The sequence below is a fragment of the Aristolochia californica genome, unplaced genomic scaffold, assembly GCF_029961685.1.
Source record: "Aristolochia californica isolate CCGP_79_NKW_82.1479 unplaced genomic scaffold, dmAriCali1.0.hap1 SCAF_6, whole genome shotgun sequence".
NCBI classification, from domain to species: Eukaryota; Viridiplantae; Streptophyta; class Magnoliopsida; order Piperales; family Aristolochiaceae; genus Aristolochia; species Aristolochia californica.
The window spans coordinates 43,934,681-43,954,330 of record NW_027182257.1 but is presented as its reverse complement, the minus strand read 5'-3'; the positions used below and the strand labels follow the sequence as shown (position 1 = coordinate 43,954,330).

General features: G+C 37.4%; 2 protein-coding genes across 3 annotated transcripts; one reads left to right on the top strand and one right to left on the bottom strand.

The window, feature by feature from the left end:
- Positions 1-166: 166 nt before the first annotated feature.
- On the bottom strand, positions 167-5,332 carry LOC137934433 (probable ribosome biogenesis protein RLP24). 2 transcript variants are annotated; one of them, XM_068778760.1, is made up of 5 exons: positions 5,113-5,332; positions 1,147-1,256; positions 915-1,028; positions 696-832; positions 167-596 (listed from the first exon to the last, which is right to left on the bottom strand). In XM_068778760.1, the coding sequence occupies exons 2-5, from the start codon at positions 1,225-1,227 to the stop codon at positions 425-427; spliced, it is 504 nt and encodes a 167-aa protein (XP_068634861.1). In that variant the 5' UTR covers positions 1,228-1,256; positions 5,113-5,332; the 3' UTR covers positions 167-424. The 2 variants fall into 2 exon arrangements, with proteins under 2 accessions (XP_068634861.1, XP_068634860.1); XM_068778759.1 differs by having other exon boundaries at positions 5,232-5,332.
- Positions 5,333-7,526: 2,194 nt separating this feature from the next.
- On the top strand, positions 7,527-16,141 carry LOC137934603 (protein tesmin/TSO1-like CXC 2). The gene is made up of 10 exons (XM_068779040.1): positions 7,527-7,777; positions 9,138-9,295; positions 9,398-10,169; positions 11,480-11,970; positions 12,062-12,136; positions 14,328-14,508; positions 14,690-14,785; positions 14,867-14,933; positions 15,356-15,515; positions 15,600-16,141. Exons 1-10 carry the CDS (start codon positions 7,727-7,729, stop codon positions 15,955-15,957), a joined length of 2,409 nt encoding a protein of 802 aa, XP_068635141.1. The 5' UTR covers positions 7,527-7,726; the 3' UTR covers positions 15,958-16,141.
- The last annotated feature ends 3,509 nt before the right edge of the window (positions 16,142-19,650 follow it).

Here is a 19,650-nt window from a genome sequence, read left to right as displayed (position 1 = left end):
TAAATAATAAGATATTTTATTATTTAAAAATACTTTGATAGATTAAACTTTTATTTTATAAACCAGTGGATTTTAGTTTAATTTAAATTAATAAAATAACTACAAGTAAAATAAAAATATTAATTTCCTTCAATGTGTCAGAGATATCTAACATCTCGAATGAAATATCACAGATTTTAAATATGTCTATTGGTTCAGAGAGTTGAGAGAAGAAATATTTGTTGGTGTTCCATGGCACTTAAAATCTCTACCTTTCTGAGCCTCACAGATATGCCCTGCATGTATGAATCTCCAAAACCTCACAAAGCAAAGTGCAGATCAGCTTACACAGAACAACCTAAAAATGGTGTTACACAAAAAAGGTTCGAACTCAAAAATTCTCCACGAGGACAGAGATTCATGGTGAAGGGAGTACAGAATATCTTCATTCTTCCATAAGACGGTTGTCTTCTCCCACAGGTTTTGTTTGAACTGCAACCTTCGGAAGAGTGAGCGAAGGCTCCTGCAGCTGAGCAAGGGGTGCTTTGACCATGTGGATGCTTTGTTCCAGCTCCTTTGCAGCAGCCTTCCCCTCCTGAACTTTCTTCCCCTTCATCCTGAAAACCACAGGAAATGATTTTCAAAAAAATCTTTCACCAAATATGAATTCTTAAAACACAGAACACGCCAAGAAGATGAGAAACAGATCACAAAACCTCCTATTATGGTGTCTAGCCTCCCTATCAACTCTGATTTTGTCGATCTTCTTAATAGCCTTCAGTGTGTTCTCCGCAAGATTCCTGTCATATCTCTCAGGCCTGTTTCGCTTCCGTTCAAACTCAAATGTTGTGTCCTGTAGAATCCACCCTTTTGAGTATGCATCTTCATTTTCTTGGTTGGAATTTGAAAGGATGATGAAGAACATATACCATTACCTGTGTCATGTCTTTTCCATGCAAACGTCTGTAGGCCTTGGTCCATTTTACCTTCCGTGGATTTCTTTTCATTTTGAAGTTCTTGTGACATTTTGATCTGCAAAATCTGAAAATCTGCAGGAAGAAAAATGCTACAAATTACAATTCCCAGTGCCAAAAAGATCTCCAGGTGGCCATAGTGTTAAAATTCAATTTTGTGTAAATCAAAACCAGTTTGAAAAAAACTCTGCACCTTGGCATCATTGCGGACAAACTGAATGCCATGCCCTGGATAGACAGTGGAGGAACAAAACCAGCACTTCTCTAACCTCATCTGCCCTTAACACCAGAAGGAATGATCTTCTGTAATGAGCACAAGAGAATTAATATATATCACAATACGAGAATTAATGAAAACAGAACTCAGCTGAACCAATCAACCCAAATTTCCAAATAACCAAACTTTTTTTATTTGCAAGAAAGCCAAAGCCACTGAAGAAAATTCGATTCCAAGAAATTATAATATTTTGAGTTGTTGCTCCCAAAAACAGATTTTGAGAACTGAGACCAGTATCCAACTCTGTTCAAAATAAAACTCCAATTCCCAAATAACCAAACCTTTTTATCAGCCAATAAGACAAAGCGAGAAAGAAAACACTTGGCCCAAAAACATTACAATTTTCTGAGCTGTAGCTACCAAAAACATAAAGTTTGAGTTTTATTTCAAAGAAACAGAGTCACCATGATGATTTTAAGCAAAAAAAACCCCCACAAAACAGAGGAGCACAAGAAACAACAAACAATCAGTAACGTATATCACCTCTTTGCAAATATACAACAAAAGTAAACAATCTAGAAAGGTCAACCCATGACACAGACAAGAAAAAGGAGGTCTTCTCCCTCCCCTGCAGAACACCAACCATGACCCAGTAAAAAAATTAGGAACTCCCCCCTCCTACCGCACGGTGCTGCTTCTCTCTTTTTTGCTCTCCAATCCTGAGATTAAAGATGAAGGGGGAATGTAGTGCCTCCCCCTCCATGTCACTAATAAAAAAACAATAGTTATAAACAGTTTGTAATAGATTAGATACCTGGAGGTTGGATTGGAATCAAAGAGAATGGAAAGAGCAGAAACACAGTCAGAAGAGTGAAGAGAGAAGCTCAGAGGCTAGGCAGAGAAGGGTAGGGTATAATCCTGTAATGCAGCAAAGGGTTTAGCATACCTTTATATCTTCGAAGCAAAATTATCAATTTACCATCCAATAGTTCCCAGTAGCCGAGTGGGCGGGAAACCATGTGGGTAAACGGGTAAGTGGGATTATGGCTGTCAGTTCGATTTGAATTAGTTCACGGTTTCATTTATTTGTCAAAGTGCTGTAATTTAAATGACCAAGAATTTTATTTTTTCTCTTAGTTTCTAGTCGGGGGACTAAGTTTTTGTGGGCTAAGGGATTTTAGCCATTTTGATTTTGATTTTTTTTTAATTCACTTGGTTCAACTAATGAGCTTACTATTGCTACTTGCAAATATATGTTTTGGGAATCTCATCATTCTATGTCCATGTAAAACTAAACGAAAATAATTAGCAAAAAAATTTTGTTTAAAAAAATTATTCGGGTGTTTGTGCAAGTATTTTATAAAGGAATTTTTTTATTGATTCCTATTAATTACTTCTGTCTTTAAAAATTAATGATAAAGAAGATAAGAGAATGAGTTTTCCATTGCTCCAAATCCAACAGGAAACAATAAGAAAATAAACTCAGAAGCCTTAGGGACTATTTTTACTGTTATAGGAAACAAAATATCAGGAATATCCTTTTTTCTCTTATCAATTTTCTTGTTCGAATTTTTTTATTTGGAAAATCCATTTTGTGTTTGTGTCGACATGTGAAATAATAGAAAAATTAATTGCAGTATTGTTTGTATCAAGACTATAAACAGAATAATTAATTTTATAAAATAATAAAATGAAGGTTGAAAGAAAAGGTGAATGGTCAAAACCACTCTAATGCTCCTTGTTCAGTTTTTTCTCCCAGGGTTTCTACTTGGAATAATGAGAAACTGATTTTTTTGGCGTTAATAGGATGTTCTAATTCCTATCTTTTTGTTTTTAGTGACATTCTTTCTAGTTGAAACAGATAATCTATGTTCCTCCTTCCAGGAAATCATCATAGCAACCATTTTTCTTCTGCAAGTTTCAGGGGCTAGTGATATTTCCTGTATTTTGTGCTCTGACTTTAAATTTCCATGCATCTATTTGCCCTAGTGGACTTGATTCTTAGAAGTTACAGCATTTGCTGGTTTCTCTCTGTCTCACTCTCTCTTCATTTTTCAATGTTGATACACATCTACATTATGAACTAGACATACTAGAAACCTTCCATGTAGCCCAAAGGCCAATACTTCTATCCCTTGGACAGAAGTAGTGATCTGTTCCAGGGAGACAATCATCTAGCAGTATGAGGAGAATGGCAAAGGCTTATGTCATTGTACATGTTTTTTTATTGTCTGCATCAAATGTGGAACTTTTTCATATGAAAGGCACACCTTTCATATGTAATTGCCTTTCCTTACAGTAAAAGAAATGGGATTTTTGTGAAAGTTAAAAGTTTCCTGTATTGAAAGTATTGAACTGTTTTGTTTTCTTTTCTGAGAAAGGCAAACAATCCAAAAGCTTCCTAGTTCCCTTGAATATAAAGTTATTGAACTGTTGACTACTTGAACAAAAACAAATAGCTTCTTATATTTGTACAAGCTTTTAAATAATCTCATGGCTGCATCAGAAAAGTAATAACTTTTAATTCTTCCTATGGTTAAACCAGAATAATGAGTTTTATTATATAGTGATCAAGTTCATTATGATATTGATTAATATATATACATCAAGTGTGGAGACGGGAAGTAAATGTCTTTGTTAAACAGATCAAAAGCCAATCTCTACATGATTTTTTTAATTTAAGAACAATCAGATATCTGATATTCAAAGAGACATGGATTTGGGGTAGAAGCACATGGATCACTTCAAGGTTTTGCACAATCTAATTCTGTTGTGTTCCAATATTATCCTTGACAAGGAGACAAGGCAGCTTCGTCACACATAATGCAACTTGGGTCCCCATTACACCAGTTACTGCCTTTCAATGAGACAAACCACTGGCCTCATCAATCCAAATCTCCTCTTTCCTCTATAATCAATTTCTGCCTTGTTCCTCTTGTCGGCCGTTCCTTCCTCTCTAATCAATCAATTCAATTCTATACTTATACTAGTTCTTCTGGGCAGATATAGTTAAAAAAATACTTCTCTGCCTTTTTCTTTGTCCTGTTTGATCAGAGTTCTAATCTTATAAATTACTTTAATTATTAGGCGAGAGTAAGTAAAGAGAAAGGAGAAAATTTTGTGGGTCAGACCTGTTTCTGCTTCCCATGGAAACCATGTGCCTCTAGATTCAAACCAGAATAACTTGAGCTTTTTTAGGTAAAAATAACTTTGTAGGTAAAGCAGCTTTCTATGGAGTTTTCTGGTTTCCACTGGATAGATCAGTTTCTTCATTCTTGTTTCGAAAATATTGCAATAGTGAATTTTCTGTCTTTCTTTATCATGTTATGAGTGAAGTGATCTTTATGTACATAATATTGAGAGAGGCATTCAAAAACCGACAAGCAACAAATAAATCTAGTAAACTAACCCACCATATAACAAGTCTGATATAATAACCCACAATATAATGCAAATGCTTGAAGACTATGTGAAAAGTGCGCATTTCCTTAATCATCTGAATTTCTCTTACGCAGAGGAAGGCAAATGGTGATGGGCAAGAATGCCGGGGAAACGGGCCAGAAACATAAATTGCACATTGATATCAATATACACCAAAATTGACTCGCAATTGACGTAATACCACCACTCACTTCAGAACTAATACGTGCAATACCAACACTTGCTACAACAATAAAATGCAATAAAACTCAACAAATAAATTTAACAGAAAAAAAGAGAGAGAGAGAGTTGCGAATGGGATGGCTGGGATTGTCACATTGGACTGGTCAAGATAACGATGATGCCAGGAGATTCAAATTGAAAGGGACTCGCATATTATCAACAATCCAGTCGTTGCTGTTGAGGTAAGAGATCACCCTTAAACAGTCAGGACTGCTAAGGGATTCTTATCTTTTAAAAATTCTTACACAAAAGTTTTCTCTACAGAAGAACAACGGTTACCTCGGATTAAATAGCCAACACAGCCATCCACATCTGCTTTAATCTCCCTCTGCAATTCCTCCTTGTCCACCTAATCACGCGCAACCCAAACAGAAATAGAGAAAGAGAGAGATCCTTACCCGAACTCGTGTCGATTGAAGCCTCTTGACAACGCTGGGTTTTCGCTCCGGCCCCGTAGAGGAGAAACGCCGCTCGTAGGAGAACAGCCTCAGGGTTTACTCGAGCCCCGGAACGTTAAAATTAAAGTAAGATACATTATGCTTTTATAACTTAGTAAATAATAAAAAATGTAAAATAAGGTTTGATATTTTATTAAATATATAAAAATACAAATTATTAGAAAAGTACCAAAATAAACCTGTAAGAAAATATTTAATTTTACAAAATCATGAAATCCTTTATATAATCATTATTATTCTAATTTACCAAAATACCCTTATCGTCGCTTTTCTATTATTTCTCATTCAATCGTTTGATTATTTTATTATTCTAATTTACCAAAATACCATAAAAATAATTTAACTATTATAATTCAAAAAATAATTAAGGCCTTAGGGACAAAGCCAACAACCGGGTTCGTGTGGTGCACGTCGCCTTAGCGCAGCCATTTGATTGCTGGAGAAGGAAGCCAGGAAAGAATAGAAAGAAATGACTCTACTGAAGAGCAATCAATGAAAACTACCAAACCCAAACAGATCTTGATACCCAGTAAAAGAAACGATTAAAGCTAGAATCTTAGAGCTATCACAGGAATTGAACCAACGGCAGCAGGGTTGCTAGTATTTCTGCATGTATTATTTCATTAAAGTTGCCCTGTAATCAAAAAAAGAAAAACCTCTTGCTTTGTCTTTTGGTTTTTTCTTTTATGGGTTTCACGGATCCCTTCGAAGGGAACCTACTGCTACCAATGTTTTCATTATCGAGTGGCGCCTGCGCCCAAATCCTAGTTGCCGGAGAATTTGCTTCGCCGGAGGCAGTACTGGGGCTTGAAAGGAAACCCTGGTAGATCGCTCGGTCTTGTCTTCTGTTCTCACCCTCCCCAACCGAACGCGTGGAACGATCTGATATCGGAGAGAAGTTACTGGAACTGTACATGCCTTCAAACAACGCTCGGGCTTCGTTCCTGCGGCCGCCATTGCTGTAGTCGAAGATGATGTTGTCACGGATTAAGTTTTCCCTTGCTTGCTGCGGTTGTGGTTCGTTCTTGTTTGCCTCTGAACCGGGAACGCCATCGGATTCATGAATCATTCTGGCGACTGATCACAATTGCAAAGAAATTAAACTCTGGCGTCTGCCGGATATGAGAATGACATTGATGGGGATGAACGAGAGAGATTTATAAAAACTTTTTCAATTGATTCATGCAGCGTCGTCGAAGTTTCCTCGTAGACTTTAACACTAGTTTTTAGTTATTTTAAATGCATTTATTAAAGAAAATTACCTCGGTTGAGGTAAAGAGACGAGGCGACGAGTCCTTTGCAGTAAGGGCTAGAGATCCGGTGCTTCCTGAATTTGACGGGTTGTAACCGGAGAAAGAAGAGAAAGAGGTGAGGGAGGCTGTTTCGACCATCACTACATGTATAAGACTTTTTTTTTTTTTTTTTTGCTTGACCCGGCGAACAACAAGGTCAAACACGTATCACTCTCATGCACCAATCATTGCTCCATCATAACGCTACACCTCGGACCAAACCACGTGATTGCCATAAAATATACGATCATCATCACCTCTCACCCTTTCATGTGCTGCCGGCACGTGACTGCCTGCGCATGGAATGGCACCATTATCACTTCCGCACCGGTGGCTCTCTTTCCGTGAACCGCGAGCGCCGCGTGAGTCACTTTACTCTGTTACTGTACAAAACACCACTGTAACTACGTAAATGCCACTCTCCAACAACTCTGGTCGAAGTGGCCAGTAAGAACCGGGCAAAAACTCTGGTCGACTGAAAATTTTGAATTTCGGAGCCCGCCCAAATGTGCAAAAGATGACAAGAGAGGCCTTTGACGTCCTTTTCGGGACTTCGTTGTCGTTACCCATGTGAGTTTTGCTGGCTTTGGAAGCTTTAGAATCTGATAAAATACCGTAACTGCCCACGCAATCTACGTATCCCACAGTTACTGAATAATTACCAATCTCCATTTCCGACAGCTGTCATCCCGTTTTGGAAGGGCAAATATGACAGATATACCCTTCCTTCTACTTGTGGCTGTCAGTTAATAAATTAGTTTGACTCTTGACTGTCCGATTCTTAAACTGCCACGTAGATGTGCGGTGGGCCCGTCTTGCTTAGTTAGAGCAACGGCTGGATTGAGTCTTGGCGGTGTGTCCCGCAATCTGAGAGTCGAGGCGCGTGGTGAAAGGTGTCGCCGTCTTTATGACTCGGGAGTTTCGGATATGGCAGAGAGGAAAAACCAGAGTTGGTGGAAGGGTGGTAGGGCCCCGAAAGAGTTTTTGCCCGAAGGAGAAAAAATCCTCTTCCCGCCTATTTGGGCTCTTGAATAAGCCAAGGAGGAGAGGTGAGGAAGGGGATAGGGAGAATGTGTGAGAGTGAGGAAGAGACTTGAGAGGGAGGTAGAAGGATGTGGGAGGACTGCTGGTCCTCCTGGCGAAATGGATACACCGGAGAGAAACCAGATGGGGACTCCCATTTCTAAATTTGAGGTTATTTCGTGAATTGTTTTTGTATTTGATTCGTTTTGTGTAATTTGTGGAGGTTTTGCGCATCGGCTGTGGGGCTTTGTGTGATGTTTTTTAGTTCGAGTAGACTGGAGATTTTTGGTATCATTTGATTTCTTTTTTTCTTTTTTTTTGTATTTTGAGTTTTCTCTTTTCTTGTTGTATTTTTTTTTTTGGTGAATGGTGTTAGGGGCCGCTTCTGAAGTGGATTCGTATACATGCGCGGTGAAAGCTCTTCGGTTTTTCGTTTTGGTGTGGTTTTGTGGATTTCGTCCTGTTAATTCCACATTTTCCGGTAGATGCTGCTCTGTATTGTGAAGAGTGCTTGCAGTTGCCAACTTCAGGACTGTCATTAGTTAGATTCTGCGGGTTTTTTTTTTTGTTCAGGATGTTGATATGATCTGGGGAATTATCTACCTTTCTTCGCTGGTTTTATTCATTAATTTCCACGAATTTTTCTTCCCCTAATTTTGGATCAGTTTGTTTTCATTTTTTTGTGGTTTTGCACCATGTAGGGTTGTTCCTACTGCATTTCACGATTTTCTTGTGGTCTTGTTTATTTCGAATTTCCCAGTGTTCACCTGTTGATGTTAATTACTACGTTCGTTGTGTTTTCTTGCATTTGGAGTTTGGTTTCTGAATTTACTATATTTTCCTTGATATATACATAGGTTGAAGTCGACCACTTGAATGCCGTTGATATTCGTTGGTGCTAGTCTTTTTTTTTATGATAAAGATCTCGATTTTCGGTGTGCAAATTTGCGACGATTTATTTGGTGTTTCCATGTGTCTATAGTTTAATTTTTATGTGAGGTTATAGTTAGTTATCGGGCAATGAATTCTGCTTTTCTGCATTTTTTTTATTTTTTTTTCGCTTTACCTTATTTTGCACCAGATCTTCCAGTTTCCCTTCATTCGTTCGATCTCGTCTTCTCTGTTGTCTTCATGATTGCCGACACTTATTTCTGTGCTCACCAAGTGGTTTGGGAGTTAAATTTTTTTCCACAATCGGTTGTTGGAGTTCTCCTTTTTTCTTTACTAAGTTTTTTTGCCTTACTGCTTGACCTAGATCTTTTCAATGTTTAACTTTTCTTTACTGCATCTTTTATTTATTTATTTTTTTTCATTCTTTTCTTCATCCGCCATTTCCATATTTATTCTTGCCCAATAAGGATACATGGCCACCTCTGATATCCGGAGAATACATGTCATTGATTATTTTGAATAATCAGGCATGCTTTCATACCTCCGGAAATCTTTGTATTTCATGACGGGCTTATTTCTTCTATGTTCTTGTTCCTTTCAAGGATGCAAGGTTGTTTCTTACGTTTTTAACATCTTGCAGGATTCTCCTGTCTTCAGTTACATCAACAACCTTTCACCCATTAAGCCTGTTAGGTCGCATGGCACTCAGATATTTCAGTCACTCAGTTTCGCATCCATTTCATCTGTATTTACTTCACCACACATCAGCTCTGTTGAAAAGTCAAGGTTCTTGAGAAGGTATATTTGCTTTGTAGTTTATTCATGCAAACAGTAACTTGTCAGAGAAAGTTTGTGGCTTATCGGAAGTATACAGCGATTGATTTATTTCTTTACATTTAGGAACAACTTGTTGGATTTATCTAAAGCAGTGTTTTCTGCTGATGATGGCGATGAAGAAAAAACATGCACTGGGCTTCCCGGTGTTGTTCAGTTGTCTGACTGCTCTTCTGAAGTACAGGAAAAATGTGACATGCCTGGTCCTATGGAAGAAGCAAACGTGGACCCATGTAGTGGTGACCGCATAGAGCTAGCTGTGAAGCTATCTAGGACCTTAAAATATGACTGTGTTAGTCCAAATAGTAAAGACACACTGCACCATGCTGTTAAGACTGATACTGATATAGAATTTGCAGATACTCCAGGGCTATTTGCACATTTTGTTCGAGGTAGTTCTCAAGAAAGACAAAGTGCGTTTGAGACTGATGTAAACTTGCAGGAGGTGTGTCAATTCGAGCAAGCTAAGGATGAAGGGTCAGGATGTGATTGGGAAAACTTAATATCCGAGGCTGCTGATCTTTTGATATTTGATGCATCTGCTACACTGCAGAATCAGACATTGGGGGAACAAGAAACTGTGAATTTTTCTGCTCATGATGCTGAGCTACATGCAGAGGGTTTAGATGGTCCACTGAAAAGACTAACCAAACAGCACCATGATTCTTCTAACCTACATCACCAACAGGAATCTGCTGTTCAGCTTGGAGAGATTGGAGAGCTGAACAAAGCAGATAACAGCCAACACTTACTTCCATGTACAACAAAGAAAAATCATGATGGTGACTTAGGTGAACAAATGGGCAAACAGGTTGGAGATAGTGACCCTTGCGGCAAGGTGGGTAGTAGTTTTTTAATTTCCTCTATTGTTAGACTCAATTCTTGGTGAGCTTTGTTAAAAGTATGCTTCAGTTAATCAAAATTATGGTCTGTGTCTATTTAAATGAAGAAAAAAGAACTGATAGTTAAGGTCCGGAGCAGTATCTTTCTTCAAAATATTTCGAAAAGAAAGAGTTTCTGCCTGCCCTCCCCCTGGCAAACATCCTTTTCTACAATGAATGTTTCTGCCCTTCTTACACCCTTAAATAACTCTGTGATTGGTGCACTTTCATGTTTTTCTTTTGCTATTCCTGTGTTTCCTTTTACCTCAGAAAATGTATTTGATGTATGTTCTTTGTATTCTCTTTGCAAAGATTCATAATTTTTTCCGAGTTGCCCACTATGCTAATGATCTGTAATGGCGGCGATCGTAGGACATGTGTCCTGGGTCATTCCCCCTTATGACATGGATTGGTTAGCCGGATGTGTTTTTCTCAGTGGAGAGAATTTTATATGATATTAATGTGGGCATCTCTTTGGTTTTATATATGAAGATCAACACGATCACTGATATGTTAATTACTCCTTTATGAGTTTCAGTTCTCGTAGAACTGTTGTACAATGTCTTTTCTTATAGTTAATCCCAAAGCTTTCTGTCTTTAATATTTGCTTCTTACATGGCTCTAAATCTTAGTGAATTTAACACGGTACTCCCCCTAGTATAACTGCTGCATAGTTGAATATCAAGTCGGATAATCGGCCTCTGTGATTCATGCCTGTGACATAAGTGTGTAGATGTAATGAAACTGCTTTTAAGAAAATGTAATGAAAATTAATTAACTACAACAAGTATTGCAAATGTATCTAGACCACATACTGAATTGTGTGATGATGCCTGGTTAATTCTTTTGAATATGAAGATTGTATTCATGTTATTGGGGGGTTGTCATAAAAGACAGGGTCCTAATGGTGAAGCAACATCATTTTTTCAATTGCTAAAGTGGTGAACCTGTATTCGAGTACAGATGATGCTGTTCAGCAAACCCTTAAATTCCTGAGCTGGTATGATGGTGCACCTAGACTTCATCCACAATATTTACATATACAAACTCATATTAAGCTCTAATAATCCAGTTGAACAATGTCCATACTTTTGCTTGTGTTGTACTTTAGCTCATTTGATGCTTTATTCTTTTCCTTTTTTTGGGAACTATGAAATACGAGATTTCATTAATTCATTATTTTCCCTATGCTTTCATTGGTTTGCTCATTACATCTCTTTTGGAAATTTTGCTCGTGTTGACACAAATAAAATACATCTTATTTTAGGTTGATAGTCAGCAGCTACGTGGCATGCGTAGACGCTGTCTAGTATTTGAAGTGGCTGGCACCCAAAATAAAAACTTTGAGGATGATTTGAGAAGTATCTCTTCTACATCCTCTCAAGCTGATGGAAAAATCAAACCTGATGATAAACAACTAGTTCCCCTCAAGACCAGTGGAATTTCTTCATCTTCTTGCATAGTACCTGGGATTGGTCTGCACTTGAACACTCTTGCAAGTACCTCAAAAAGTTGTAAAGTGGTAAAGCAGGAGATTATTGCTTCAGGGAGGAGACTGATAAGCATGCCCAAGCCTTTTGGTTCATTTTCTTCTCTGTCAACTGAACGGAGGGCTCCAATTAAGTGCTTTGCCTCTAATCCTGTTGACAGAGAAATATGTCCTGTTAATAAAGAAAGTCATTTTACACAAGATAACCTTTGTGTACCTGGGCTGGGAGTTGGTGAAGATTCCAATCCATCTAGTCCCAAGAAGAAGAGGTAATCATACTTCCCACTTTTTTTTACTGCGAAATATTTCTTCAACTTCTAATATTATATTTGTAAAATGGATTGGTTTCATGATAAACAGGCGAAGGGTGGAAACTGTTGGGGAGCCTGAGGCTTGTAAGCGGTGTAACTGCAAGAAGTCAAAATGCTTGAAGCTGTAAGCTTACTTACTTCCTATCGGACAGATTTTAAATGTGCTTGCCTGCTGCAGCTTCTTTATAGACTAGTTGGAACATTTGACTTGTTTTGGTTAGTATAGTAAAAAAATGCTTGTTTTAATGTCAACCTTCAGTGGTTGTTTGCCTCAGGTTTTAATTAGTTCTTGGACATGCGTATGGTTGTCCTTCACACGGCTTCTCTTGTTGCTGAAGGTTTATTTGTGCTATATGGCTTGGATACTTCAACATAGAGGGATTGTACTTCAGTGTTGTGTTGAAAAATCTCTTACTGTGTGTAAACTGCCCTGAGATATGGCCCTAAGTGATCTTGAGATGTTAGACAGCTTGTAATACAATTCTCAAGTTTAAAACAATTGTAAAAATGGCACCCACTAAAAAGTTTCAGAGTAAAGATGAAGTAAGACCACCAACACAAGTACAAAGTGTCTAATAGCTTAATTGAACTGAATGAAATAGCATTAGGACCATACGTCTTCTTACTGCTTTTTGTCACTTTTGGCTAGAATCTCTAATTGTGCTCTTATTAAGGAAAATAACTTACCAGCCAACAGATTATTTCCATGCTCTGTACTAGGCCCGTTTTTTAAGATTTTTCAGGAGGGCTGATTAGAAGTAATTGGCGCCATGTAGCCAATATGTTTAGATCTTCTCGGCCTCACATTTCTCTCTGGATTCAGCCTGTGGTGGGCAGACTCAAGCTGAACTTTGATGGTTGCTCCACTGGCAACCCTGGTGCTGCTGGTTTTGGTGGGATATTCAGATGTTCAGATAGCTCAGTTGTTCTATCCTTTTTAGTGTCTCTGGGATTTGCTGATGCAATCTCAGCTGAGCTCAATGCTGTCTTCATGGCTTAAGGCTCTTTTACCAGCATCTCTCTTTGCATTTGGAGATTGGGTGTGATTCAAAGATGGTCATCAGTTGGTGTTTGAAGTCAGTAGGCCTCCTTGAAGGCACCTCCTAGTGTTTTTTGAAATGTGTAACCTGGCTTTCAACTCTGTTTGTATCTGGTCTCATGTAAGCAGGAGTACTAATGGTCTTACTGACAAGTTAGCTCAAGGACGGGTTATGACCCCATCCTCTTTGGTAGCTTTTGTTTGCTGTTTGTCCTCTTTGCCCTTTAATGAAAATGCCATTTTGCCATTTTGCCAAAAAAAAAAATGCCAGCTTCCAACTATTATATTATAGGCAATTTCTAAGGAAATGAAATTAATCAAACTATGGTGTAAACGTATAAAAGAAACTTACTGGGTTCTGTGGTAACTTGAGCAAGTTGGCAACTTTGACCAGTGGTAAAAGAATAAAAAGTCTCTTGGATTCTTGGGTAACTTGTTGAGTAAACTTTCTGAAATTTAATATGACCATCAAGATCTGAATAATTTGCGCAGAAACTTGCCTTTGACGTAGTGATTTAGTAGTGTGTTTTGATCCCTTGGTATCCACATATTACTCGTCCACTTCAGGAAAAAAAAGCCATATCTTACTCCTAAAAGAGAGAGTAATGAAAAGGAAATCTGGATTTCCATCTGGATACAGCTTGGATCCTATATGCGTGGGTTCACTCTTTGGCTAGTTCAAACAGGTTGATATTTTTACCATTTGGATCCTCTAAGAATCTTAACATTTGTTAGCTTAACATTTTTCATATCTTTACATACTACATCATTATGTATGTGCTGAGATAATATGATATTAGATGTGAAATCAGGTAGATAATCTTAGGAAAGAAAAATGATATACATGTGGCAAGCTTTTGCTGTAGCATGAGTTTTATGTGCATAGAATACTGTTTATATATTGTAAATGATAGTGTTAGGAGCTTGGGCTCAGATAATGGTGATTACTGTTTGTGGATCACAAAGTGGTTAATTTTGTGATGCTCGGATTGTGTTGATTTCCGAGCTTACTTGTAAAAAATAAGAGGATCTTGTCTTGTTTTCTCCATGCTGTAAGCTGAAGGATGAAATGAGTGTCAAATGCAAGTGGAAGTAAGTTGCTTGTCTTCTGTTTTTATCTTTTAATAAAATCATCATTTCTCCTTACAAGTTCCTCTTTGGACTTTGGACACACAAATGCATGTTCCTCTGGATTTTTCTTATCAATTTCTGTTAGTTTCTAACATCTCCAGTACATATTCTAATCTTTTTCCCTGTTAAATCTGTTTCTTTCTAGTTATTGTGAATGCTTTGCTGCTGGAGTTTACTGTGTTGAGCCTTGTTCATGCCAAGACTGCTATAACAAACCTGTACATGAGGATACTGTTCTGGCAACACGCAAACAGATAGAATCTCGCAATCCCTTAGCCTTTGCACCCAAAGTCATCAGGAGTTCTGAGTCTCTTCCTGATATTGGGGTATGGGAAGTTGTGTTAACATCTACTTCTGTTTTGCTTCCTTTAGTGAGAGTGTCAGCTTATGTTTTGGGATCTCTTTAGTTCTTTTGTTCTCTGTGTTGGCGCTTTTGCCTTAACATAATCTCATCTTTTTTAAAAAAAAAATAAAAAATGATGAGGCTTCTTTTGTGTTGCTCCACAGGAAGAATATAACAAGACACCAGCTTCTGCACGGCATAAAAGGGGGTGCAATTGCAAGAAGTCAAGTTGTAACAAGAAATACTGTGAATGCTATCAGGTTTTTGTCTGTTATTTTGTTCTGTTGAGTTTGTACATTGTATATCACCTGATATGAGTTTCCTTCCTTGTTCGTTTGTAGGGTGGGGTTGGCTGCTCCAGCAATTGCAGATGTGAAGGGTGTAAGAATGCATTTGGAAGAAAAGATGGTGTGTGGTCTTCTTCTGAACAAACTATATATATTTGCAACTTAACTAATGAAAAGATGTTATTCGTCTGAAAAAGTTTTTTTTTTTTTTAAATGGTATTTAGAGACTTCATCCATGTCTGAGAAACAATGCTCCTTTCAGTTCCATATGTTGTTTTCTCTGTTTAGTTAGCTCTTATTTGGTTATCATAAATCCCATAGTTGAGCTCTGGTATTTTGGTCCATGTCATGTCACTTAGATTCCTATTTGTTTGTTCCCAAGTGGTTAATTTATTTTTAATTCTGCTACTCTACTGGTCCTACGTGTTACTACAGCTATCGCAATTTGATGCAATATGCCATTACTATCAAGTCGTTTTTGATACCTTATTCTGCTGTGTATGATTGACGATTAGTTCATTTTGTTATCTCCTTACTCAACAGGAACACTAGTGATTGGTATGGAAGAAGTTGAACATGAAGAAGAGGCTGAAGTCTTAGAAAAGAATGGGTGTGACCAAAATCTGCAGCATACAGAAACCAACAAAGATGAACGTCACTATCCAGATTCTCATTTGCCCATTACTCCTTTCCCTTCATGCAGGTTCGCTGGTTATTCCCTTAATCTCTATTATGTTTGGGTTTTTTTCGCCTTTGTGTTTATGAATGTGCAATTTCTGTGTCTCAGGGTATCGATTAAACTGCCATCTTTCTCCAGTGGGAAGCCCCCCCGTTCCTCTTTACTTCCTACTGGATCAGTAAGAAAATCTGATTTATTGAACTCTCAAATGAAGTTTGAGGAGCATTTCCAGATCAATCCAGAAAATGAAACACCTGAGATTCTGCGGGCCGACTGTTCTCCTGTCAGTGGAGTTAAAAAAGCCTCACCCAACAGCAAGCGGGTTTCTCCTCCCCACAACGGATTGGGGTTGGGTTTTTCTCCTGGAAAGAGGAGCGGCAGGAAGCTGATATTACAATCTATCCCCTCGCTTCCAGCGCTTACACCTCTTCGTGAGACAACAAAAGATTTCCCACTCAAGTTCTAATTATGTGCTTCTTTTGCACCCCCACTTCTGGGGTTCTTTTTGTTTTTCTTTTCTTTTGCCAACGGTTGTATTAGTAGCTGAATGTGAACGAAATACTTGTATGATTATATGTATTTTTCCACTTCTGTAACAATAATGTAGAGGCCGGAGTAGCAAACTTATTCTATTGATTACTTTACCGCGATGTAATGATAGTTGATCTCAAACCGTTTTGAAAAAAAGAAAAAAAAAATTGAAGCGGAGCAGCCATTAAAGTCTCGTCGTTTACTTTTTTGAAGGATGATTACACAGCCTGGTGAGACTAGAACCAAGAACTAACAATAGAAATCCCCTAAGATCTCAACCATGTGGGCGTTGCCATCTAAGGGCTTTGGATCTCTTATAGCCATGATGATTGCTTGGTAGATGCTTAAACGTTGCAGAATCTGGTAGACCTGTGTGGTGCTCCCTGCTCCACTACTGAACAAGAAAAGATTTAGAGGAGGCTTTCGCGTGGGGCAGACGGTGGTTGGTGCTGCATGTGGAGGGACTGCGATAGGAAGGTTTCTTTCGCTGGGACAAATGAAAAAACAGATGGATTTGGAAGTTCGGTGGGCTGTGTTTCTCTTCCTGTATCAACTGGCGAGCTTCTGAGGCTACCTTGTTTTATTTATTTGGCTGGGTTAGGCTTCCTTCCACACAGACATAACATTCCCATTCTACCCAGTTATCTTGTTCAAGCTGTAGTCTGGATTACGATTTCACAAATCTTGAGAAAGCTTATTCTATTCTCTGGAGGACCCATTTCATGAATACTAAGAATTGTCTGGGTGGTCCCTTCCCTTTTTTTTTTTTAAAGAACTCAGCTTGATCCCCACAAGGCCAGCCTGGACTATTTCTTTATTGCAGTGGCTCTGTGGCCAACATGCCTTTTCTTTCAATGCTGCGTGGGACAAAAGAATTCCATTTTTCTGCTCAGGTGAGATACATTCCAAATGCTTTATTGCAGTGTTTCTCTTTTGACGTACAAAGCAGACCTGTCTGATATCTTCATGAAATCAATCTCCACTTCTTGTCGGCAATTTTTCACATGCACTCATTTACTCCTCTATCTCCTCTTGTTGGAGTTAGCTGCAACGCAACAGCTTCCACTCCCACCACCTCTGTAATTCTTTCTTTCATTATTTTTCTTAATGTTTGTGATTCAAGTAATTCTTTCTTTCCTGCATCGAATGATTTCTTTCTTTCATTATATTTCTAAATTCTGAGACTCCCTGACTTGCTTTCGGCAGCTCCGTCTTCCTCCCGCAGACTTCTCGTCCACCAAGCAATCCAAGAAAGATAGATATTAGTAAACTCGTTAGCATCTCACAGGTGTCTGATGATAAAACTAGTATCAGTAGTTGGTGCTGAATGTGACAAAACATGTCACGCGTGACTAGAATTATGAATTTGTACCATATAATATGACAAGGGACCATGTATTAAAGGTTCTTTAAAGGTCTTACCACGTTCTTGTTCATCTCCTAAGATGTCTCAACCTTAAAAGCAATTGGATGAAGCCACGTGTACATAGTGGGTGGGGTTCATCATTGAAATTGGACGGTGGCATTTGTCTTTGGCCCTTGAAACATCACAAGTTTGATCTTATTCCCCAAAGAAAATTAAGTGTGAGTGATTAAGCTTAATTTGAAGAGATAATTAGGTGATATTATTGCCTTTTTAATTTAATTACTACCAAAGTTTGAAAAAAATCCATCAATAATTGGGAATAATGTTTGTTTTTCATTTTTTGCACATAATTAATTATATTTAATATACTAAATCACTATTAAACATGTCTAAAATTAATTAACAATTATTGGATTTAATAATTATGATAAAAATTAGCCTTATTTGTGGGATTTATTTGGTTTTAGCCGGATCTTTTCGATTAATCTGACTCAAATTTTCACATAGTTTTCGGTTTTAGCCGGATCTGACTCAAATTTTCATATAGCTGACTAGGATAATGAGAAAAGTATTACCTATTTTTGTAATTTTTTCTTAAAAGGTTTAAAATACAAAAATATATAATTATACAGGATATATTTGCCATTTTGTTCACACGTGGTCCTTTTTTAAAGCGAGACCCTTATTTGTCTAGGCAGGTGCAGACGGCCACACCAACCAACCTTTGAAAGCTTTGGTGAATCTGTTGTTTAGACTTTATAATACCAAAAGTACCCCTGATTTAATTCCCAAACTACAAAAATGCACTTATGCCCATGGGGGACATGATAAGATTTGTGTCAACAAAGGAATTAGGATTAACACTTGAAAGGGTTAATATTTTAAAGAGGGTAGGTATTTTGGTATTTAGTTTTGTATAAGGGCCCTTAAAACTACGTAATAGTATCATATAGGGAAAATTCCAATACGTATTAAATTTTGTGTTTATGTCACACCCTAAACCTTGTATCGATGCACATGTCATATGATGCGTTACATAACATAAATCATTATGATTGTTTACGTGTTGTAGTCAGAAACAACTTGGTATCAGTATAATACTTCTATATTATACACCCCCATAAACTTGAATATATTAAGAGAAAAAAACTATATCTAGTGAAATTTGTATTAGTGGGAATCATCATCAGTTCAAAAGCTACTAAAAGAAAATTAAACACCCTAATTGTATAAGTAATCATAATAATTATAAATTTAAATATTTTTTTATTATATAAAAAGATATAATTAATCGTTATTTAACAAGGAAATTACTTAAAACTCTTGATGGGATCCAATACCGAAAATATTGTAGATTCATTTTGTTTAGTCAAATCCATCGAAAGCATGTAACATCATAAATCACCAATTAGTTGACCCACTTTGCAGTTTGTTTGGAGTTTAAGTCACTACTTTTGCCTAGGCCAAGCTTGGTATCATTGTCATGTACCTCTCTCTCTTTTCACTTTTTTTTTTTAAGCTTTTAAGTGTTTTATCCAACCCATTAGATTAAGAGATTTAAGCATGTTTTAATTAAAATTTGTCACTTGTTACAAGGTTTAAATAGACCCTAACTACCCCATCACTCCCCACCTAATCATGATTATGAATCCCCAACTCAAAGACTTTAAATTAAGCTTAATTTTATAAATATTGTCTAATTGTTTTTGGTTTAATGCCATTTAAGTAAGAACACAATTGGGTGTATTTTTGTTATATGCAATTGGTTGATATTGCTGAGCTAATACGTATTCACTATGTTTCATGAAATTAGATTTATAATCAATAAAACTTCGTATAATATTTGATGTTAATATGAACTTTGTATTTATTAATCTTTCCCTTAATCTTGAATTTTGTCTAAGAAAGAGGCCTGCCATTGTCATCTTGCAAAGAAAGGCTGCCATTCTTTTTTAGACAGGAAGAACAGGCTTCGACAGCCTTTTGACAGTTTGATGGAGTGGCAAAATGAGAAATTTTATGTCAAGAACGGGAGCGTTCTTCCGGTCGCTTCGAACCCAAGAAAGAACATCATCATAATTTCATAATTCTTAAACATCTTCTTTGAAGACAAAAAGAAAAAAAATGAAAATATGGAATAATGGTTTTTGTGTAATTTCGTACTTAACTAGAGGGAACTGGCAGGTAGGCGACCTCTCTTCGTACGAAGACAGCATAAATTTAAGCAGATTAATTCTTTATTTGGTGAATGGAGAGTAAGTG